Source organism: Vespula pensylvanica, chromosome 22 (genome assembly GCF_014466175.1).
Source record: "Vespula pensylvanica isolate Volc-1 chromosome 22, ASM1446617v1, whole genome shotgun sequence".
NCBI classification, from domain to species: domain Eukaryota; kingdom Metazoa; phylum Arthropoda; class Insecta; order Hymenoptera; family Vespidae; genus Vespula; species Vespula pensylvanica.
Window position 1 is genome coordinate 2,222,589 of NC_057706.1, and position 24,559 is coordinate 2,247,147.

The 24,559-nt window shown below is 33.7% G+C and overlaps 4 protein-coding genes across 12 annotated transcripts in view; 1 reads left to right on the forward strand and 3 right to left on the reverse strand.

Annotated features, from left to right (window-relative positions):
- The window catches only part of LOC122636537 (SET and MYND domain-containing protein 4), a 65,028-nt gene extending 52,737 nt beyond the window's left edge, over positions 1–12,291 (forward strand). The window contains exon 11 of the mRNA XM_043827868.1: positions 12,102–12,291. The gene's annotated coding sequence lies outside the window, so the exon portion shown is untranslated. The remainder of the gene's footprint in view (positions 1–12,101) is intronic.
- Positions 264–6,285, reverse strand: LOC122636532 (nuclear pore complex protein DDB_G0274915-like). Of its 2 annotated transcripts, none has more exons than XM_043827847.1 (5): positions 5,374–6,285; positions 4,729–5,306; positions 4,125–4,646; positions 1,797–4,043; positions 264–1,705 (listed from the first exon to the last, which is right to left on the reverse strand). In XM_043827847.1, the coding sequence occupies exons 1-5, from the start codon at positions 6,171–6,173 to the stop codon at positions 1,545–1,547; spliced, it is 4,308 nt and encodes a 1,435-aa protein (XP_043683782.1). In that variant the 5' UTR covers positions 6,174–6,285; the 3' UTR covers positions 264–1,544. The 2 variants fall into 2 exon arrangements, with proteins under 2 accessions (XP_043683782.1, XP_043683783.1); XM_043827848.1 differs by having other exon boundaries at positions 1,797–4,040; positions 5,374–6,283.
- LOC122636540 (cyclin-L1) lies at positions 7,599–9,959 on the reverse strand. Of its 3 annotated transcripts, XM_043827874.1 has the most exons (6): positions 9,628–9,769; positions 9,339–9,507; positions 9,234–9,279; positions 8,822–9,006; positions 8,090–8,674; positions 7,599–8,007 (listed from the first exon to the last, which is right to left on the reverse strand). In XM_043827874.1, exons 3-6 carry the CDS (start codon positions 9,237–9,239, stop codon positions 7,758–7,760), a joined length of 1,026 nt encoding a protein of 341 aa, XP_043683809.1. In that variant the 5' UTR covers positions 9,240–9,279; positions 9,339–9,507; positions 9,628–9,769; the 3' UTR covers positions 7,599–7,757. The 3 variants fall into 3 exon arrangements, with proteins under 3 accessions (XP_043683809.1, XP_043683810.1, XP_043683808.1); XM_043827875.1 differs by lacking the exon at positions 9,234–9,279; XM_043827873.1 differs by lacking the exons at positions 9,234–9,279; positions 9,339–9,507 and having other exon boundaries at positions 9,628–9,959.
- A 3,028-nt stretch (positions 12,292–15,319) lies between the features above and the next one.
- The window catches only part of LOC122636529 (mucin-5AC-like), a 13,310-nt gene continuing 4,070 nt past the window's right edge, over positions 15,320–24,559 (reverse strand). For 2 of the 6 annotated variants that reach the window (XM_043827837.1, XM_043827836.1), the window contains exons 2-6: positions 21,593–21,749; positions 21,143–21,233; positions 20,340–21,048; positions 16,504–19,998; positions 15,320–16,473 (exon numbers count right to left, since the gene is read on the reverse strand). In XM_043827837.1, coding sequence (XP_043683772.1) covers positions 15,730–16,473; positions 16,504–19,998; positions 20,340–21,048; positions 21,143–21,233; positions 21,593–21,707 — 5,154 coding nt within the window. In that variant the 5' untranslated portion in view covers positions 21,708–21,749 and the 3' untranslated portion in view covers positions 15,320–15,729. Of the gene's footprint in view, positions 16,474–16,503; positions 19,999–20,339; positions 21,049–21,142; positions 21,234–21,592; positions 21,750–23,535; positions 23,825–24,559 lie in introns of those variants that run through there. The other 4 variants (XM_043827840.1, XM_043827839.1, XM_043827841.1 and 1 more) reach the window with 4 other exon arrangements.

The following is a 24,559-nucleotide window of genomic DNA, read 5'->3' on the forward strand; positions in this document are numbered from 1 at the left end:
TCGTACCATACAATTTTTCTTTATCATTCTTTTCTATATATTTTTCGACATGGTTTCTAAATCGTTATTTTCTATATACGTCTGGATCGACTTTCTCGAAGTCGATCGATATCGACAAAAAGTAATTTAAGACGATCATTATGCGGGAATAAAAAGTCAGATATTCTATGTAATATCGTTCAATCTAGAAAAATGAAGATTTTAGAAACGCCGATGATGATCGTTGAATGATTAAGGTGTCTGTTTGTGTGTGTATATGTGTGTGATATGAGAATAATTTATTTCTCTTTATATAGTTATATATTTATATTTTTCAGTTATATTTAATAGCGTATTACTAAAGTCTTACTTTAAAGTTTTAATTTGCTACGATGATCCACGTATATGTATACATATGCGTTTTATATTTTTTGCATTCAAACTCCTTTTAATTCTTTCGGATAAATGATCTTTCAGATCGCTGCAATCCCAATAAGAACATTTTTGCTTCCTAAAAATCGATTTTAACTGACAACTCTGTACAAGTATATGTTATCTTAATTACAGTCATACATCGCTTCAAACATTGCATAGATAATTATCATGATTAAGTGAATTTATAAAATGGCCCTTTATCTTGGTTTCATTTCTACAGGAACAGACATTCAACGACATAGATCTTATTTTCATTGTAGCGATACACTAAAAATATAATAACTTAAAAATTATAATAAAAATAATACATTCATCATAATATTGACAAGGGCAACCGAACACTCTGTTATATTAAATAACAAGTATAATTATTATCTAATAAATTCATTTACATGTTATCTCCTAGCTAAATACCTTTTATAAAAGTCATTTGAATTTAATGATAACAATGTGTAATTTAATACTAAAACTGAAGAGTTATGTTCTACTTTCATAATAATTCAAGTTTTTTATTAAAACGATAGTAATGATTTGGCTTGATCATTCAATATTTAAGACAATGAATCTGTATGATGTAATAAAAAAAAAAAAAAGAAAAAAAAAATCTGAAATAATTAGAAAAATGCCAGTTTATAATGTAAATATCCAGATTGGAAAACTTCATAAAAAAAATTACTCTTGTATATTATAGATATTTTACAATGAAGTTTAACTATCTTTTTGTCATATATATCATATATGAATAAATCCAGCACAGTAGTGGTCTTATATGTAAAAAAAAAAAAAAAAAAAGAACAATTTACCTTACAATTTAAGCAAATTTTTAAATGTCAGTATATCTCTCTACTGTTTTGTCATATCATTTTATATATACTTATGTATGTACAAAGGACAAATACATTTAATAATGACTGATAACATTTTTAAATGATAACAAGAACCCATTACTTAACATACTTATTATTTTCACAGAAGCATTCGACTCACCCCTTTTTATTCCATAGAAATATTAAATAATAATTGTAATATATATTTCTGCTCCAATTGTCATTTTAATGCCGAAGTAATTAGATATCGATGTATCTTGATGAAAATATACTTTACGAGTTACATGATTTTTACATTCTGCATCATCTTGGTTTTCTGCCTCTAACGGTTCTTGATCGCGGTGCAGTAGAACCACTACCGATACTAAACATCCCAGGAGTTGGAGCATTAAACGAGGGTGTACCCGATGTTCCAAAGTTAATCGATGGTGTTGTCGTTGGCGCAGTGAAATTAAATCCTGTAACTATGGATAGAATAATGTTATACATCAAATATAATATTTTCTTTGAATAACGATATAAGACATTAGAGTTATAGATAGTATTCATTAGTACCTGGCTTAGAAGTGTTTGCACCAAATTGGAATGGGACGGATCCAGTAGTTGATACATTGTTGTTAGAAGCATTATTATTACCGAATGAAAATGTACTTTGCTGTTGTCCTTGATTTCCACCGAATGTAAAAATACTATTTGTATTGTTCTCATTTGTTCCAAAAGCAGGTGCAACTGTAGTTTGAATTCCAAATGGTAATGTTTTATTATCACCAAATGCATTAGAATTATTTGTAGCGCCAAACGACATAGTAGTTGAATTTTGGCTGCCAAAGGTATTTTGCATCGGAGTATTAAAAGTTCCAACTGGAGTTGTAGTCGTCGATCCGAAGAGAGGTGCTGGATTATTCTGATTTCCGAACATAGGACTTGGTGTACCAAAACTATGTGACGTTGAAGTTTGAACATTTCCAGGTGCGCTTAAATTTTGTGCTCCAAATACAGCAGTCGTTGTATTCGTACTACCAAAATTGAGAGCACTGGTTGAGACACTAGGAGAACCGAATGTAGGTGCTGCTGTGGTCTGTGAACCAAATAATGGTGTACTAGAACTACCAAACACCGTATTTGTATTCGTGCCAAAAGCAGGAGGTTTTTCTTCTTTAAATGTGTTGTTGCTTGTACCAAATTCGATAGATGATTTCGTCGGTTGAATTGGTACAAAAGGAGATTTTGCTGAGTTACCAAAAAGTGGAGCAGCGATTGCTTGACCAAATACTGGCTCACTAGTCGTCGTTCGAAACGTAGTTGTAGTTGATGTTGTATTAAACATAGGTGTAGTTGTTGTAGAGAATTGAGAAGATGTAGTAGCAGCTGGTACGTTAAATCCAGAAGTTGTATTATTACTTGCAGTAGAAGTAACTGGTGTATTAGTTGGTGCCAACAACGCGTTAGAACTTCCTAGCGCATTAGCATTATATGAAAATGCTGATTTATTTTCTGATGTTGATGCATTTGATGTCCCAAATGAAAAAATAGGTGTTGCGGTACTTAACGTAAATGCCGTAGATCCACTAGATACATTTCCACTAAATGTACCATTTGCCAAATTTAACATAGGGTTGCTTGGTGCAGAAGTATTACTTGTGATTATAGATGCATTACTAGCTATTGGATTACTTTGGGTAATTACAGAAATCCTAAATGTTTTTGGAACATTAGTTGTAGTTGTATTAAATAAACCAACTTCAGTTTTCGGTGTCTGTACATTGTTACTTCCAAATATGAATGGCATTGTTGTAGTTGCTGTAGATGTCACCAAATTTTTATTGGTACTATTTGTGGCATTATCTGTAATACTTTTAAAAACTGAAGCAACATTAGAAGCAGCTGTAGCAGTAGCAGTAGTAGCGATAGCAGTAGTAGTAACAGTAGCAGCTACAGTTGACATTGGTAACATTATACTTTTTGTTTCAGTCGTAAAGTTTAAGCCACTTGTAGTTACATTTTGAACAGAGGCAGTATTTACTTGAGTTGATGCAGTTGTACTGACAATATTGCCAAATGTAAATTTAGGGCTTTCAGTGTTCATTGTGGATCCTACATTACTTACATTGTGTAAGATAGAATTGCCAATGCTAGATTTGATACTGGTTGGATCAGAATTTGAAGGAGTAGTCGTGATATTGGATATAGTACTCTTATTTGTAAAAAGACTATTGGAAGTAGATGGTATTGATAGTATAACGTTTGATCCTGCACTTGTAGAACTTAAAGGAGTATTTAAAATAGAAGTATTGGATTTTAATATTCCATTTGAAGGAACTGATGGTACGGCTAGTGGTGTAACTGATGCTACAATTGGTAATGTATTTGCTACTGTCTTGCCAGAAACAAATGTTGATGTAATTGAATTGGAGGTTATAGGAAGTGAATTTGTAACTAACGTCACGTTAGTACATTCTGATGATGTTGCTGGTGTAATATCAGTCTTATAGTTAGATGCTTCATTAGCAATGAATTTATTCTTTTCATCTGATACTGTATTACTTGTAATCTGTTCATTAGTACCAGACATATTTTCTGCATTTGGTAAATTAAACGTTATGTGTTTGACCGTTTTCATATTAGCTTTGGGTGATGTAAGTGCTGGCGCTATAGCAGACGTAGTAATAGGCGTTGTATTAACATTAGTTGTTGTTGTTACAGAATTGAGCGTTGCACAATCTGCAGAGGAAGAAATTGCAGGTGCAACCTCGCTAATTTCTTCTGCCTGAATCACTACATCAGGATTAATTCTGCTTGCTGCTGAAAATATCATTGCATAGTGTATTAGAAATTGAATCATATAATTTAAATGAAATAACCATGAGAACTACAAATACTTACCTTTGCCAGATATAGCATCGAACATACTCTGTAATCTTGCTCGCATACTAGTTTGTCTCATGTTCACTATATCTTTTTTCTTAATTTCTTCCACATCGTCGGTAGTGAACTTCGCTTCTATTATATTTCCTTGTTCTTCGACGAGTGATCTTAACTTTTCATTTCTTTGTGGTTCTGCTCTCATAAAAAGTTTATCCGTGAATTTCGTTGCCGAAGAAGTTTCATTATCCTTATATTGAGATTTCATATTTTCTTCGTTAGCAGAAATTGTTTCAGTTTCATCAGAATTTATTGTGTTTTTGGAAGTTTTAAGAATTCCTTTAATAGGAGATTGCTCTTGTGTTTTATTAAGAGAATTTGATAAATTCGAGTTTGTAGACAGTTTCTTATTTACAGCTGGTGTATTATCATTTGTATTTATACTTTGCACTTGTGCTAGAGTTCGCGAATCTCCATTTTGTATATGCTCCAAAGATTTAAAATGTTTTTCAATATCAGGAGTTCCGCTGCGGGAACAGTCAACTAAAATCATATTAGAATATATTATATAATAAATTTAATAACATATAGTTATAAATTATATACGAGGAAAATGTATATATACCAGCTTTTCTTTTAATACCAGTAGCAACATGAATACTTGAACTTAGCGAACGTAATATATCATAGCAGGATGGTGTTTTACTACGTTTCGTAGGTCTAAGATTTTTATCTGGAGGAGAATTATCTTCTTCAGATTTGGGTGATTCATCTCTACCTCTCTTTTGTTTCGTTTCTTCAAAATTTTCTACTTCGTTCACAAATATATTATCTGTTCTTTGCTTTTTTACTAAATCAGACGTAACATCTTCTCTGGACGCGTGTCTTTTCAACGATATTTCTCGTAGAACCTGTACAACACTGGATGGTGATTTATTTTCCGACTGACATACACCAGACAAGACTTTCTGCCTTTCTGGAGGAGAATATCTCGTAGTTTCTGGTGGTGCGACTCTAACCGTAACAGGTCCTCTTATTTTCGCAGATTTTGCATTAATCAAAGGAATGGGACTCGCATGAAGATTAACTTTCGGAAATTGACCGGTACCATACTGTGATTGATGAGTCAATTTATTATTAGCTTCAGCAGCATACTTAGTTAACCTTATAGTTAGTCCTGGCGATGTTACATCCGTATATGTCCTATTACAAAAATTAAATATAATTAGAAATTCAATTTCAATATTTATAACAATTTAAATTTACTTACTTAGGATCAATGTTATATCTAGTAGAAGCTAACAATGGACCTGCAACTGTCTGTACGGTTTTTACTCCGCCAGCTTTCGATCTCATTTTGGGACTTATACTGGTACCCCATGGTGATCCGTCGGGTGAAAACAAAGTATTATTTTCACCGCGTGTTAAAGTATGATTCTGATTAAACATAGGTGAAGTTTTCTTTGGAGATGACCAATTTGTCTTGTATCTAGCATCTGTATTATGCAGGTCATCCTTTTTGTATTGAGATAAGGGTGTCGAAGTACATTTGTTGTAAATACTGTTCTGATTATACGAGTGATATTCGTTATCATGATTAAATTTATTTTCCGACATGCTGGACAGGTTTGAAATATGTTTATGCGTACTCCGGGGTATTGGGCTTACTTGTGGAATAAGACTGAATCTTGAAGCATTTCTACTATTAAAAGTAGTGTCACTGCTGAGTTGATATCTACTTACTCGACGTCGTTCCATTCTGACTGAGAAACGTTCGCGGTAAACGTTTTTTATTTTACTCCAAAGAAGAGTAAATTGTCTTAATACATAAACAATAGCTCGGCCTAAGGTATCTTTTAGTTCGATAACGGCTTCTTTGAAATAATCGAAAAATATAAATGCATGCGGCGATAGCAAGCTATCGTTGGTGATCAAAGAATAGCACGCATAAACCACTAGAAATAACGAAACAATTACCGCGAGAATAGGGCCCCAGGCGTTGTATAATAATATACACCCACTCAGCACACTTAACGACACAACGACACCCCGGCTTTCTAGTTCCAACATATTATTTCAAAAAAGTAACCTCCCCATGTTTGAAAAGAGCACACTCACTGAACTACCGGAACTTTGTCCGTATAAAATTATAAGGATTACTAGAGTCTACATAGAGCGGGAAGTGCTGTTATAACGAATAAAGGCCCGGGTAATACTAGGAAATGACGTCACAATGAGCTTGATTTCGGACCAATCAAATACTTGTTTCTGAAAATACTGTTTGTACCATCTGCGATAACTTCGTTCCGTTTTATTCCACAAATAGATTTATAAAATTTTGCTTTTACGAAATATTTATACACGTGTATATCTAAGAAACTTGATAATTTACAATTCGAAAATATTGTAACAGATATAAACAAAACAAACTTTACTCATTCTTATTTTCAATGTGAATGATACAATACAAATGAAAATATACGATTCATTATACAATGGTATATTATCTTTGATCAATCTTTATTTTTCAACCTATCGTGATTGTTGTTCCTTTGGATGATACTTGCGTATTAAAAATTATTTAACTTAATTTCAATTATTTTCATAAATTCATATTCTATATATATATATATATATATATATATATATATATATATATATATATATATATATATTATTAGTGGAGTATATTTAAAATATATATTTACAAATCATGTTTACAATGTTATTTCCTAATGTTAGCTAATCAAAATACGACGATCATTACGTTTTCGTTATTCGACGAAGAATTGTTTGCTCCATTTATTTTTTACTTTTGAGTCTCTACTTGATTTTTTCTTGGTCAGATCTCTTTCTAGAGATATATAATAATTTATTTAAAAGCAAAAATGTTACAAGAAAAATTTAAGAAAATATTGAGAGCTATTTTTGTAACGTTGTTTTATTATCTATAACGTAAACATATTATAAATTATTTGTAATTTTTAAATGTATGATACTTTTCAAAGCAATTAACAAGATGTAAACAAAGTTGCCGATTATAAGTTCGACGATAGTAAACGATTTGTCTTACAGTCTTCTCGGTTAAACAAATAGGATAGTTCTTCTTGTTTTTTTTTTTTATTTTCTTGACGTTATTGATTTATGATGTAAAGCTTTCCCTTTAAAAGTTGTTCTCTATCGAAAGATAATGAAAAGACATAAGTAATCGGACGTTAAAAACGTTTTATTTTATTTCTTATACCGATGTAATAGTATCACTTAAAATAATTCTTAAAATAATTCGTTATTTCTATTATATTTCTAACTATATGGAGAATGGTATATTTTTTAATATCTATAACGAAAGAAATGAACGAATCGAATATGAAATTGGATGGAACTAAAATTTCGACTGTAAAGGATTAATCAATAAAAAATAAAAAACGAAACGTTAATACATCATATGTTCATGAGTTTTGAAAGTTTTTGTACAGAAATAATGATTCGATGATATAGTTGAAAATGACATTTTATTTACAAAGATTACAAATTACAAACGTTACAATTTCTTAAAGAAAAAATTATTTTTCTCTAGGAATTCAAAATTTTATTAAAGTAATTTCAATTTTTTTATATACCTAGATTCATTTCGCATTTATTATATTCACACGTTCAAAGCCGTCTGCGTTTACTGCGATGTTTATTTGATTTTTCTGAATCTCTTTCTCGGGAGCGACTATGTGATCTGTAACGACTGCGCGATGATTTGTGACTACCCGATCTTCTTCTTTGAGCTTTTTTAGGTTTACGAGATCTACCATGACTATGACTACGAGATCTACTTCTACTATTAGGTTTCTTTCTTTTATTATGCTTTGCTCCTTCTCCTTTTGATGGAGAAGTACTGGTTGACTTGGAACGTCTAAAAAAAAGAAAAATAAAAGAGAAAGAAATACATATACTTGCAAAACTATATACTAATTAAAATTATTCTAAAATCTTACCTTGGTGATTTAGTTCTTTCTGGCACAGCATGTGTGCCACTGCGGCTAATAAAACCACCCCAAGCATTATGATGTTTTGGCAATGGTGGACTTGGTGTATGACTATCTACATCACCACCTCGAGCTTTCGTTCTTGCCTCTTCATATTGACGACGTAGTTCTTCCACTTTTTTTTCCAATTGCTCTGGCTTTACACGTGGCCTATAGTATAATCGTAAGATGCGACGACAAACATCTCTTATCGCAGATTCGTTGACTTTGAAAAGAGAAAACCATGGAGGCGAAGATGGCAAAGGGAGTTGAAGCTGTCGAGCGCCCAAATAAACGCATGCACATGCCACAGTTTCTGGTTGGTGCCTTAGAAATACATCTGATCGTAATGAATCATTCATATAATTCCAGCATTGTTGCATTAGAGCACGATTTTTTTCATAACCCAAAACTTGCAAGTACATTACTATGATTTTGTGTGGATGTTTTACATGTACACAAAAACCTAGTTCCTTTAATACTCTTCGTTCTGACTTAATAACTTGATTTTTTAATGCTACATAATTTTGATCAAGTATGACAGGTTGTATTGGTCTGAAACAGACGAAATAAAATTCTTTTAAATATATATGTGTATATATATATATGTATACGTAATACTTCTTTAAACTAATATTACATTGTATTCTTTTTCTTTTTTAATTTTAACAATGTAATTATTAATATAATAATAAGACTTACTTTTGACAAGAAACTTGTTTAATGTGATTAAAAACATTAATAACATCCCTGATTCTTCTAGGTGCTTCTTCTATTTTACAAGCTAGACAAATACAGCCCATTGCTGTTGTTTCCATATTATGCCTCACTAATGATTTACTATAATAAAAGCGTTGAAATATCACTTGCCCAGTAGCCATTGCAACCTGTAAAAGATAATTTGCGAGGAAAGAGTTTTCTCCTAATTTGATATTGGAAATATTATGAAAGTGATACCGTTGTATACGCTAGCATTTTAAACGATTTCAACATTGTTGTACTAAGAAGAATTTTATTGTTAAAAGGAAAAATTTTTTTCTTTTTCCTTTCTTTTCTTCTTTTTTCGTTTCTTTTTTTTTTCTTTTTTTTTCTTAATTTATAATATTCCACTTACTTTCATCTCGAATAGTTGTACCAAACCAATTTATTTGCCATGCTAACTACAAGGGAATATCCAAATATGTACAATATAATACATACAATTTTAATGGAACTATACCAGTTATAATGTTGTAGAGATCACGAAAGATACGTGAAGAAAACGACGAGAGAACGTGACGTGTATCATGTTCCTTCCTCTTCCTTAATTTGTACGATAGCTTTAGATTTACAATCTCGCGGAGTTCAACTTCGCAATAGAATTAACTTACAATTTGTATTGTGCTTAACTATAAACATAATGTACCATATTTTTGTATCATAGAAAGAAAGATTGTACGTAGAGGTTACAGAGGTTAGAAAATTCCTAAACGTGCAATATATATAAAATTGACAGTACACGTACTAACCTGAGGTAATTTCAAAAGAATTCCAGCCGTTTGTATAAGTTCACATCCTAATATTCGAAGGTCTGTTTCAGTTTCGGCATCTAAACCATCTAAATGCGATGGTGTGGAATTTAGTTTTTCCTCCGGCAAAAGGCAATTTTGTAACGTTAATACGATCTTTCCATAAGATTTTGTATTAGTAACGGTCGTAGGTTTTGTTATTGTCGTTGAATTTTCTTTCGCACTCATTTTTATTATAAAAAGATATTAACTTCGTAATTTCAATACTTCGTAACTCGATTTAACCAAACAACGGCCATTTTGTTTTATTGCTTAATAGCTTTTCCTTAACGTAAGTATATACTACAAAATGGACAAAATCTGCTAGGGAATTATCAATCTCGAAACTGTCTTTGAACTTTCTTCCGGAAGATGACGTCACGACACTATAATTTTTTCTTTTTTTTTCCTTTTTTTTCGTTACTTCACTATTTTTTAACCTGTGTTTCAATACGCTTCATTTTTGTATGTAAATATATGTATATATATATATATAATTTTGTCGTATAATACAATATATCTTGTTAGATTTTTGTAGTTTAATTAATATTAAAAATATCGCTAGTATATTTCGTGCAAAGAACGCCCTCTAAGATGTTGATCGTAACACGAATGTTCTGATTGATTGTACGGTTGTCACGTGACCATCCATGATCCTAATACGATGCATCGATTGGATAAATTCTTTCGTAGGGAATTTAACAGAAATGATAAAATATCGACAGAACCATTTCGATCAATATCGATTAATTTTAATCAATGATTAACTCGATCAGCAGTGTGGCCAATAGTAAAACTTTTAACGGTATATTCATCTTAACCTATATTTTTGTAATGTTAATAACAACATAAAAATTTTCTACGTAATACGGAAATGTACATATATATATATATATAGTCTTTGTTCGTTTTAATTAATTATTCTATTCGTTCCGTAATATTTATACGATTCTTAATCTATCGTTCTTCGACAATACAAGTTTATAACAAAATACATTGAAAAGTTTTACTATTGGCTGCATTGTTGATCGACTTAATCGTTGATTAAAGTTTGGTTGATAAATCGAGGTCGATCAAAGTTTCAATTCAATCCTTTTTAATTCGATTTTAGAAAAGGCGCGAATATTGCAGAATGATCATTCGACGATTAGCGGTTATTAAAGATATAAATAAAAAGATAAGGTGAGTTTATTTTAGAAATAGAAGGGATTATTGATCATGAAATTCGAAGTTGGTATAAGAATTGTTATTTATTCAACATTGATTTATAATCGTTGAAATTCGTACGATTATAAAAAAAAAAAAAGTATTTACATAATTTTCTTATTACAGTCAGTACGTAATTACTCGTGTATGGTTGAACATCAAGCCATCGAGAAATCGAGAAATCCAAAATTTCTTTTTATAACGCAACGCATAAACGATACGTATGTATGCTCAGACATTTTATTTCATGAATTTTTTTATTTTCATATGTATATATATATATATATATATATGCATACATATAATCATACATATATATATATATATATAAAACTTTGTATGCATGTGTGTATGTGTGTGTATATATGTGACAGCGACTATGAACATAGAATACAATATACGATTAAGGATTAACATAATTATGATAAACAGTAGAGATCATTGTCTTACAACAAGATTATAATATTTACGTATGTAGCTGTGTTGAGAATGTTCGGTGAAATACATTCTTTAGGTTCTTCCGGCCGGATGAACTTTCTTCCCCTTATTTCTTTCTACTTCCTTCTCTTTGTCATCCTTCTTACATCGTATTTATGTATGTATGTCAGGTATATACGATCACGCGAGTTTTAAGCACGAACGATTCTCACATGCATATTTTGACAATAGTCTGTTATTGTTACAAGATACTCAATTATCCTCTCACCTGGGCGAAGATCTTTCTATTGTAGAATGCAAAATGTTCTTAAGTATTACTGCGTAAGTGCAGGAAGTGTATGACGATAAAATAACGATGATCGGGGGTTAACAAAGATCGAGTCGTAGGGTGGATATAATATCCCTTTTTTTTTTTTTTGGAGATAAATACGCTTATAATATTATTTTCGTATGATTAATACTTACCACTATGTTCTTAAAAAAGAATAAATAAGAAAATAAAAAAATGAAAGAAAATAAATAAAAGAGAAAGAATATAAGGAAAGAGGAAGTGTTGTAAAGAAAAGAAAAGAAAAAAAGAAATATAGAATTCAGGATGGACAGGGGAACAAAAAAAATTCGAAAAAATTCTGTGCTCGAGTTTGCACTTTAATACAAACCACATTTCTATTTCGCTTTTTATAATGTAATATAATAATTATTCGCTTCTACGAGCACAGAATTGCGTTTAAAGAAATAATTTATTTGGCATGTATATATGAGTAAGTATGTATAGACATATATATATATATATATATATATATATATATATATACGTATATATATGTATATATGCAAGTGATATTTATCACTTGTTACATGCCACTTTCTTAACGTATTTAATATACGGAAGATACACCCAACTGATATAACATAGTTGTGTTTCAAACAGACGACACATTTTTCGTCGTTAATCGATCAATTCTCTTTAAAATCGATTTCTTTTTTCCTTTTTTTCTTTTTTCTCCTTTTTCATCTTTCTTACCAAGTAGTAGGATTTGATGTATTACACCTGGCATGGATGACAGGTTAATATACTAGCTATAAATATATACATTTTGAAAAAAGAATACATAAATATATGTATACATATATAAATATTTATATGTATAATTATAATATATATACGGGACGTCTAATTTTTAACGACTAACGGCTAAATATTAGCGTTTTTATTTGGCTTTATAAACAAATGTTTTGATGTAAAAGTTTTTGAGAGAGATAGATAAATTATATATATATTTATTTAAATTTCAAAGTCCCATAACAATATGAAATATCGACGAAAAGATAAATGGATGGTAGGTGTCTCGTTGGATTCGTATCGATATTTTCTACAACTTTTGTTAGACTTAAAATATTGATTTCCATAAAAAAAAAAAAAAAGAAAGAAAGAAAGAAAGAAAGAAAGAAAGAAAAACAAAGAAAAGGAAGGAAAAACAATTATTATAATTTCCGTATTTGAACAACAGCATCCTCTATGAGATGACTGCCAATTTACATTTTACATTTATATTTTCCATCTTAAAATCTAACAAACTTTTATTTAAAACGTTTGTTTATAAAGCCAAATAGGATCGAAGATATTTGGTCGTATCGTTAAAAATGAAATACCCTGTATATTTATATAATTATAATATCTATATAAATATATATATAATATAGTCGAATTGCATTTGCATAACATAACAATTATTATACAACGTATACATCCGTAGTAATATCTACGTAAAACATAACGCAAAAAATAAAGTTAGAAACTAACAATACAATAGATATCGCCGATATAAAAAGTTTGTAAAAAGATCGTCACACATCTATGCCACACATAGCGTTCTTTTTTTTTTTTTTTTTAAATGTTTTTCTTTACCTTTTCTTTTCTTTTCCATTTCTTTTAAATCTCTCCTCTCATCGCGTTTTCCAAATGATATTTTCCTTCTATTTTTTTTTTTTTTCTTTTATATATTCTTTTTGTTTCTTTTTAAATATTTATTTCACAAAGGTCTCATCTTTATTCGAGATTAGTAGTTGAAAAATACTTGTTGTATTTTGAAAAATATACTTTAAGGTTTCCTTCGTACTATGCGGGCTAGACATTATTACCATCGTTCCTTCGATATAATCGACGTATCATCGATCTTCTTATTAATATCTTTACGTATTTCGTTTTTTTTAGAATCTTGTAGCAAATTTTATTGCCACTTTCGTTTTCACCGACATAAAACTATCAAATTCTTCTACGTCGTTTCCTTAGATAGATCTTCGATACGAGATTATTGATTCAAATTGATAAAGAAATTTCGTAGATACGTACAGATTAATTCTTTTTTTTTTTTTTTTTTTCTTGTCCCATCTTTTTTAATTTTGAATGATTTCGTCGTATATTTTAATCGAATGTGTGTGCGCGTGTTTGTCGTATGTGTGTGTGTGTGTGTATAAAGAAATATATAATAATATATATATATAATATATATATATATTATATATATATATATTTATAAATAAATAAATATATATATATATATGTACAAGATGTCCAGAAAGATTGAGACCAAACTTATACTATCTAGTACTAAGAATAAAACAGATAAAAAAGATTCGTTTAAATTTATGTTCGAAAATCCTTTGTCGAAAAAATAAATAAAAAAAAAAAAAAGATTAATAGAAAGATTCGAAAATTTCTCTTTCTGCAAGAATGAAGGCTTCCCCATTCATCAAATTAATGGTTGCCAATAGATTCCTACAAATATTTCAATTATTACTGAAAATAGTAGTAAATGCATTTTGAACACATTCCCAAAGTTCATTTTCTGTAAACATAATGTAATAAATATCATTAAAAATTATAATACGGTATATGGAAAAAGAAAAAAAAAAAAAAAAAAATTTCTACGATCACTAATTTGAACATAATAAATTACAACGGATGCTAATAAATCATAAGTATCTTTAAAAGCATGTACCTTTTCAATAAAGCATTTTTGGATATAAATTAGTATGAATATTTTTCATCTATTTGATCTCGGTAATACAAGTAGTATCCCAACCTTTTTGGACACCCTGTATACACACACACAGACATACACAGAGAGACACACACGCACACACGTGGAAAGAAACAAAAGGAAATATCGATGGATTTTTTTTTCTTTTTCTTTCTTTCTTGTCTTTTTTCTATTTTTTTTTTCTTTTTCTCTTTTCTCTTTTTTTTTTTTTTTTTTTTTTTTTTTTAAGGATAAATATCGCAAACGTGCGCACGTATTTTAGCAGAGTAATAACCACGTTTACCTATAGAACATACACAACGTTTGTTTCTCACCTATAGAATTTTTCGTCTCGCATGCATCTTGGATGAACGTGCTAATTGCAAGGCAGACTCGCAGTGGTGCTCTACCAAACTCAGTCAAACAAAATCGTTCATTTAGAGAACGTCAAAAAACTAGCACAAGGAAAAACTTATAACAATTATCCTTTCTTAATTATCGTCATTCATGAATTATCTTTAAAATTTCGAATTTACTATAATTACGTTTTTATCCATTTTATGATATAAATACGTAAATGTCTTACTTAATAAATTTATAAAGCATAACTCTTTTCAAGCTTACAATAGACGAACGATAGATACATACACACGCGTCAATTTTATTCCCGAGGATATTTTTACATATAAACGTAGATATTTCCTTTTTCCTATAACAACTTAATTACGTAAATCATGCTATCTTATAATTTTATCGGCACTATGCTTTAGTCCAATATACATACATATACATACATATATTAATTTTTGCGGATGTGAAAGAGAGAGAGAGAGAGAGAGAGAGAGAGAGAAAAAAAAAGAAAGAAAGAAAGAAAGAAAAGAAAGAAGAATAAAAAAAGAAAAAAAGAAAAAAAAAGAAGAAGAAACAAAAATTAGAAAAAGGTAAAATAATTGCTGTTTTTTTTTTCTTCTTTTTTCTTCCCCCCCCCCCCCCTATATAAAGCATTTACAATTTCTAAATAATCAATGTCCGAAGTACACACACAGAGAGAAAATAGTTTTCGTACGTGTAAATTGCTAAAGTATACGTACATGCGTGACACGTTTTTCACATATAAAAAAATAAAGTTCCTTCGAGTTCATTCTCGACAAGACGTTTATACGTAGTTTTCAAAATACTCTGTGTTTATATTATAACTATCTATATAATGATAGATGTCGCGTATTGGGCTTACACGAGAAAGCAGGTAATAAAGTCATGTACGTTTTAGATAATTAAATGGCAGTGTCTGCTCGTAGTCTTTCGAGAATCATAAGCAAAGATGGACCCTCTTTTAATAACGACGATTTCGTTAGAGTTTTTCAATCCGTTTATTAACAAACAAGTTAATAACTGATTACGATCGTTCGCCGATTTCCTTTTTTTGATTGGACGACACCTCACTATTCGTAAATATCGGCTTAACACAATCGCTATCACTTTCGACAGTTTTATTTTCGATCGTTTTTTCCGAAATCGCGTTGTTCTCAGTTTTCATCGAGGCATTCAAACTCTTTAAAAAATTACCCAAATGTTCGGCCGCTATCGGATTGTTTGCCCATTCGTTCGTGGGAAACGCTGCCAATAATCGTTTTTGTAACATTTCCGAGGTCATTTGTTTGCCGTCCAATAATTTCGTCGCATTAGTTTTATTTTTTTCCCCGTCAACGGGAGAATCTTCGCGCGTAGAAACGTCTATTTTAGTCGGTGAATCGGTAGATTTGACATTACGTTCGGGCTCTTGCGTAGACGAGGAAGTTTGTTGATCCACGTTTGGACAAACTTTAACGAGAGAACTATCCGCAGCAACGGAACTTGAGTCTGGACTGGCAGGAGACTTCGTACTTGAGACTTCGGTATTAGGGTTGTTTTTTATTAGGGCGTTCGATTGCGCCGGCACGTCGTTTCGATTTTCATCTGAACGATTGATCGTATCATTACCGTCCTCCTGTTGTCTCGTTACTTTATTTTCATCTACGCAAGCGTTGCTGTTACTTTCGCTAGGAGGTGGAGATGGTGATGCGGTCGAGGAAACTCTTGGACTTGCAGCTTCGCGATTGTATTGTTGTTGTTTTTGTTGTTGTTGTTGTTGTTGTTGTTGCTGCTGTTGTTGTTGTTGTTGTTGTTGTGGTTGCTGCTGCTGCTGCTGCTGCTGTTGTTGTTGTTGTTGTTGTTGTTGTTGCTGTTGTTGTTGCTGCTGTTGTTGTTGCTGTTGCTGTTGTGGCTGTTGTTGATTCACAGAATTGTTGCGTTCGTTCGAATTATCCGTAATCAATTCTAATCTGAGATCACGCGCTACATTAGAAGACATTGTTTTATCATCGTTACTTCCAGTTTTTCCATTTTCCTTCCGTACAGTGAACTTGTCGTTGGTTTCAAGAGCTGGTGAGTATTTTGGTTGAGCGGAAAGTCTCTCAGCGACATCGCCCGAAGTCGGAGAATTATCGTTATTACGGAAAGTCACATTTTTGTTCGTATCATTTGCGATTTGTCTGTTCAAGCAATTGGATACAGTCCGTTCGCTCGGTTGATGCTTCGTGATAGGAACTGCTAAAGGTGCAACCGAGGATCTAGCTGGTTTCACAGGAGCACATTGTGCAGCTAAATGACTCTTACCAGGTACGTTACCACCAACACTAACACTTTCGGAACTTGCTATGTTATTAGATATACAGCTATTCGGAATTATGTTATCTCCGCTTCCGCTTATGCCTACACCTCCACCATTAACACCACCACTACTTCCTCCACCTCGCGGTAATCTCATCATTGCGTCCATTTGAAATTGTTGAAGGTTCGGCGCTTGACTCAAAGCGTAAAGGCTCTGCAAACTTGGAAACACGGACGATAGACTGGTATTAGTACGGTTTCCATTCATCGAGCCGGATAGTCCTGTTGGTGCATAAACTGGAGTACGTCCGGGTGTAGGAAGAGGACAATCGCTGACACGATGAGCCGCCGGCGTTAAAGAACCTGGCGGAGCTCTATAGTATCGGTGACCGCTCATCAGTGTAACTACTTGTCCTTGATCGATGATACCTGGTATATTTTCTCTTATCGGCGATTTCGCTTTCAATTTCGTCACCGGTTGAGGTATTCTCAAAGGATGTATATCCATCTTTTTACCACCACTCAGATCCAAGATATCTCTGGATTCTTGTTCTCGTTTCCTTTTACCAGGAGGAGTCTGACGCTGATGGCTGCTCTCGCGATCTCCTTGTTTCGTTTGTCTAGGTTTAGGAGGAGCAGGCATCCTGATTTGTCCAGTCTTCAGAGCTTTCAATACACGTGGATCGACGCATCTATCGTTAAGTGTAATACTTGGACTCACCTTTCCTAAAACGTTCTTTCGATTATCCTTGCTATCGTTGATATCGTTTGAACATCCGCTATTTCCCGGTGACTTCGGTGCTGTCAAGGTTATACTCAAACTCGCAGGTATATTCAAACCGCAACCATCCAACAGATTCCTCGTGTCATTTGAAAATAATGGATTCGACGGTGATGTCTTGGGTGTTGCGACGTTAAGCGTACGACTGGGACCGGAATCATTCACCACATTCATAGGTTTCTTCGGTGACATGATTTGTTGTTCGTTTCCACATTTTCGAGATGTCTTGGGGATGCTTTGAGTCGACACAGTTGCCTTTTTCGTCGCGGATTGCACCTGAGACGTTTGCTGCCGTTTACGTTTCACTTCGGAAATAGGTAAACCAGGTGGACACTTTCTTTTAACAGCACCTACAGGGACTACAGGATCATTTGGGAAAGCATAAACGTCCATCTTCGTAGGACTGTTGACGTTGACATTAGCATTACTGTTAATATTTCTAGTTGTATTTATACCGATAACTCGTGTCTCGGCCTCGATAAACGATTTATTAATATTAGATTTTATTATATTTTGAGAGATATTCGTTACTACGTTATTATTAGATTTCTTATCGTTTAATAAATTTCCAAATCCGGCGTTACCATTTTCCGTATTGGTTTTTTCATTCATTCCTTCGATTTCTAAACCATTCGTTTTAACGTTATTGTGTTCTTTCTTATTAACGATCGCATTCGTTTGTGCTGTATTTTCACTAGTTATATTTGCGTTTCCGCTCGTCATCTTTGGGCTTTTATCGATCAGTAAATTCTCTATTGTTGGTTCTTTCGCGGCCAACTGAAATCCTTGAAGAAACTGTTTCTTCCGATCGTTTTGCTCGGTCGTCTTTTTTATTATAGTTTTCGATACATTAAACATAGTTTTTACCGTAGTTGGTTTGTCCATAAAAGTGACTCTGCGTTTCTGTTTCTCCTGTTTATCCACCGTTTGAAATTTCTCCTTATCTTTTTGAAGATGCTGGAATAGCAATCCGCCAGATGGTTCCCTCTCAACCTGTCCACAGTGTAACAAAACATTACTAATTACTTTTGGTTTCTTTGGATTTGGATTTGTATTAGGAGCTGAACATTGTTTTAGAGTTATTTTCACTCCGTTGGAATTTTGTCCATCCCCGATACTTACAACACTAAATTCAGGGCTCGTGGTTTTGACGTCACAAGAATTTGAATTTTGTTCTTTGGAATGCCAATTAGGGGGTGGACTTCTCAACACTTCGTAATTTCCATCAGAATTTTTCAATATTTTTATCGGCGTTTTGATTTGCTTATTGCTCTCCTCGTTAACCGTAGATGTTATTATCGTGTTAGACGCAGTGGTCGTGCTTGTCGACATTGTATTCATTGTTGTCGAAGTTAGAATTGTTGTAGTCGCAGTTGTAGTCGTAGCTGTAACCATGGTTGTGGCTGTAGCTGTAGCTGTAGTCGTAGTTGTAGACGTAGACGTAGACGTAGACGTAGCCGTAGCCGTAGCCGTAGCCGTAGCCGTAGTCGTAGTCGTAGTCGTAGTCGTAGTCTTAGCCTTAGCCGTAGTCGTAACCGTAGCTATAGCCGTAGCCGTAGTCGACGTTGTAGCCGTAGCCGTAGTCGACGTTGTAGCCGTATCTGTAGTCATAGCCGTATCCGTAGCTGTAGTCATAGCCGTATCCGTAGTCGTAGTTGTAGCCGTAGCCGTAGCCGTAGCCGTAGTCATGGTTATAGTAGTAGCCGTAGTAGTCGTGGCTAAAGTTGTAGATGCAACCGTAGTTATAGCAACAGCTGGAGATACAGACGTAGCAGTTGCCGTAGTGACAGATGTTGCAGTAGTGGTGGATGTAGTCGGAGAAAGTGTGATCGCTGTCGAACACACAGTATTACTTATCGTCGATGTCACCGTTGTGGTAGTAGGTGAAGTCGTTGGTAATGTTCTAGCGACCGTCGAAGACGGCACATCCATTTTCTTATCATCCTTCTCGATCGCTTTCGATTCTTTTAAACGATCGGAAGGGATTACTGGGTTCTGTAACTTTTCCTTCGCTGGTTCAACTTCATTTTTCTCTACGACATCTTCCTTGTCATCTTCTTTCGCCTTACGTTCGACTTCTGGTATTTGTTCCGCGTCATCATCACGCACATTGACCGAATTGTCACTAGGTGGTAAACTAGCACCTAATCCAGGCGTGGATGGTCTTTCATGTAACGGTGCTTCCAAGGCTTGTTCTTCTTGTGCAACACGATAAAAGAATCTCATAGGGGCGTTCTGTAAAATAATGTATCCGAAACTTTTATCTCTTTCGTACGTCAATACAAAATGCGAAATTCCGTTCAATAAATCATTTCGTTTCCGGCTAAGAAACTTTTTCAAACCGTTCGATTCATCTTTCAAATAAACTATACCCTTCTGTTAAAGTGATTACCAGTTAAGTCGGACAAGAGACGGGGTAGAAAATTTACCTGAAGGGTTTTACCTGGAAGATGGATAGACCGGCTAGTTCGTTTTAATAAAACCGTTTCTTTCATTTTCATTCAAACGGAAAACTTGAAAGAATATAAATTGTAGAGGAAAGTTAAAATACGTTAAGATAAAAAGAAAATCTTTACCCTTTTCCAAGCGTATATGTAGGCTACGTCCATAAGAGTCCAATGTTCTGGTAGCGGTGCTCTTCGATGACATATTTCGATAGTATATCTTGTCATATCGACGCTGTATTTCAAAGCTAAGAACTTTTTAAGATGCGCTATCGTAACTAGGGCGGGACATTGAAGATACCGTCTATTGCTCGTGGTGTTGCTACTAGTATTATTACTATTACTACTATTATTATTATTGCTATTGTTGTTGCCATTATTATTGTTGCTGTTGTTATTGTTACTGTTGCTAGCACTGCCATTGTTGTTGCTGTTGTTGACAGTGTTGTTGTTATTAATATTGTTGTTATTGTTGTTGTTATTATTGTTAGACGAATGGTCAGACTCGTTTGTACTCAACAAAATCGTCAATGGATCGGCACCAGGTGGAAGGTACTCGAGACTCAAGCTGACTGCGTCTTCAGGCGCAAAGATTAATCGACCGCTCACATCTTCCCCTCGTTGCTCCGGAGTCGCGACATCTGCTGTTGGAAAGGAAGACGATTGACATTGAACGTATCTAGGCCGACAAATTTTCTCGCCAAATTTTCTTCGATACGAGAAAAATCTAAACTTACCATGCTCGGGATGTCTTCTGTAAAATTCTCTTCTTCTGCGCATCTCCTTATGATAAAGTCCAGGAACTAGTTTGTACACGATATCTTGTAAAGCTTTGTCAGCTCTATAACAATCGTAAATTGGTGGATTTCAATGATAAGTTATTGTTATTAATTATTCTTTACATGCATATTAAATGAATAATATTGTGAACGTACTTGATGTTTGGTTTAGCCTTGTTCAATACATGATTGCAAGAAGGACAACGTGCCTCCGTATTAAGGTGTTTTAGGATACAGCTTCTGCAAACTATAGAAACCAAAAGGATAGTTAATATGATCGGTGATTGTTAATCCTCTATAATTTCATTTAACTTCGAAGTAGTGCACTCGTATCTCTATACTTTTTAAATTGCATATCATTTCATCGCCATTTTATATCATTATTCGATTATTAATATATACGAAAATTGTCAGCATACGAAATATAATACAAGATAATTTTAATACACGAAATTTTTTAATCCTTTTTTTTTTTTTTTTTCCTTTTTTAAGTCTAAATAATGTTAAAAACTTTCGCATAGTACATTAATTCCTTTCCAAAAACGTCAAGAAAATTCGATTATAGAGAATTTAAATAGTATCGATTTTTCATAGGATTCTACTTACAAGAATGCAAGCACTCAACGACCGTCGTCGCATCTATCAAATATCCTCTGCATAGAGGACAGATGAGATAGGGATTCACGTCCCGCAAGTAAGTTCTTTTCCCAACCCCTGCCATGTTTTTCTTAGGGTCTTTTGTTGACCGTTTGCGACGGGGAAACTGCAATGGACAAAATATTTGATATATTAATTTTAACGCGACGAAGAAACGTCGAACGTAATAATTCAATAATAACTGATAAAGATCGTCGAAATATCGGACGATAAAAAGATCCGAAGATTGGCGACAAAATTACGTGGGGGGGAAAAAAAAAAAAAAAAGAAGAAGAAGAAGAAAGAAAAAAGAAAAAGGAGAAAAATAAGAGAAAAGATCAAGAGAAAAATAGAGAAAAATAAGACGACGACACACCACCGACGATGGTCTTTCATTTCGACGGCCGTGTGACCGTCTATCGTGGCCGATACGGTTCGCAAAGAGAGGTCTAATCGCGCGACATGCGAACGGTTGCACCGGTTGTCCCGTGTCACACACACAGCGCTTATAACCCACTTTCCCGAAGGTTTCTCAGGTAGCTAGAATCCCGTTGGTTGCGTCCCGCTCGTCGCCGCGGACCCGCCATTCTCGCGTTGAAAGAATGACAAAGAGAGAGAAAGAGAGAGAGAGAGAGAGAGAGAGAGAGATAGGGAAAGGGAGATAGAGCAAAAATGAAAAAGGGCAAGAGAGATCGAGAGAGAAGGACAGAATGTATGGGTATGAAACGAGTTAGGCGACGACTTGTACGATGATTTGTTCGATGACCTATCCCCCTTGGATCTTCCTGTCGGCTCCGCGATATCAGAAAATACCTCTTCTCTTTTTATTTTTTATTCTCCCGTTCGTAGTTCTCGCTTGATGTATCCCCCACCCTAAACCACCCTACCGCCACCGGCATCGAGCACCGGCAGGGCCATCGAACGTCCCTCTCGTATGCGTATTTATGAGCGTGCATACCGACGAATACCTGCCTGTTATTGATCGAATATCGCACTATTTTACGTAGCCGCGATAAGTCGAGCCCCCTTTTCAATTCGGAATAACGAACGAGATTCTTATCCAATTACGAACACAAATAATAATGGTACTTTTGTTTTTCTCCCTCGGCATATTTTCTCTCTCCGCTTTCGGATTTCTTCATACATTTTCTCTATTTTTTTTTTTTTCTTTGTTTTTATTCCAGGATTAACATGGCCGTCACTGTTTCACCGATAACTCGTATTTTAACGAATAACGAGCATTCGAAAATGCAGATTAATTGTCAAGTGAATTTTGATTGGTTTCGTCGGGTTTCGCGTATCGTGACATTTTTGCTGATCGATCTGAATGCTAAAGCTTACGTATATATATACATACATACATACATACATACATACATACAGATGTACATACGTATGTATGTATATACGTGTAATCATCGTGTTGCATTAGTATTTTCCCATTCGGTTGATCGTTAGTTAAAAAATTCAAACCTTCAATCGAATCGTTCAACGTAACATTACATCAATACTACGTAATTATTCTCGATTCTACGCAGAATCTTCTTCTCACCTTTCTCTATATTTTTTTTCTTCTTTTTCTTTAAGCTTTCCTCTTCCCTTCATTCCTATCAAAGTTATATATCTCGTCATCCGTATCCCTTCGTATCACTTCTCAATAACATTTAATCCCAGAAAAATTCAATTGTATCTCGTCTCGGTCCTTTATCGCGGTCGGTTGTTACCAACTACTAGGTTTGCTACCAGTTGCATTGGGCGCACGTGTCGGCGATACACGACGAGAATTTACGTCTTTCGTTCGTGAGACTAGTAACACGTATTTCCGTAACGTATCTATACTTATATATATATATATATATACACACACACACATATATATGCGTATGTATCTACTTAGATACCTATGTACCTACCTAGCTACGTGCGATATAAAGAGGATCTATCATACGGATTATTTCATTTTGCTCGCAGCATCTCCACCCTCTTTCCTCCCCCATCCTTCTCCTCCCCTTCTCCTCCCCCGCTTTCTATTAAACCTCCGGCCAAACATCTTTGGATATAAGTACACGGAACGTTTAGAGACGCGTTCTCGACACTCTCTCGTCTATTTATATCGAGGATGCTTCGTGTAAGAAAAGAAGCGAAATTCTCGCGCGCGCCATCGTAAGCCGAGAGAAAGAGAAAACGAGATAAAGAGATAGATAGATAGATAGATAGATAGATAGATAGATAGATAGATAGATAGATAAAGAGATAAAGAGAAAGATAGGGTAGCGAGGGAAGAGAGGAATGAAAGAAAAAATTCGATGATTCTCGAAGTGGGGAAGATCGGCGATGGTGGAGAACGAATAACTCAGAAACTTTGGATTTTACGGCGAAGAAGATAATCGGTTATTTACGAGATAAAGAAAGATAGAAAGATACGAAGAAGAGATGCTGCGTATCTAACGCAGTTGGCCTCGTATCAAACTCTACGGTTATATATTAACATAAACGAACACGCCAATGGCATTAAAAAGTGTGACATAAAAATGACTCGGCAGAAATCATTAGATTGTAAATAGTTCCTTTCGCGACTGCGAACTTATATACCGTATATAGATACATACATATATACGTACTTATATGCATACGCATTCATATACACGTATACATATATACACGCATGTACACACGTTTATATATATATATATATATGTATATACATATGTATCGCTCTTCCGTTGAACGAGTTATAACGCGTAATTTCATATGGACGTTCGCAAATACTTTCTCGATCGATAAACAAAATAAGTTTATTCGAGAATATTTCCTCTCAGTCTGATATCGTACCTATCATAGATAATGACTTCAATAAAAAGTAAAAAACAAAAAGAACAAAAAAAAGAAAAAAGAAAGAAAAGAAAAGAAAAAAAAACAGGGAAAAAAGCTCGATTG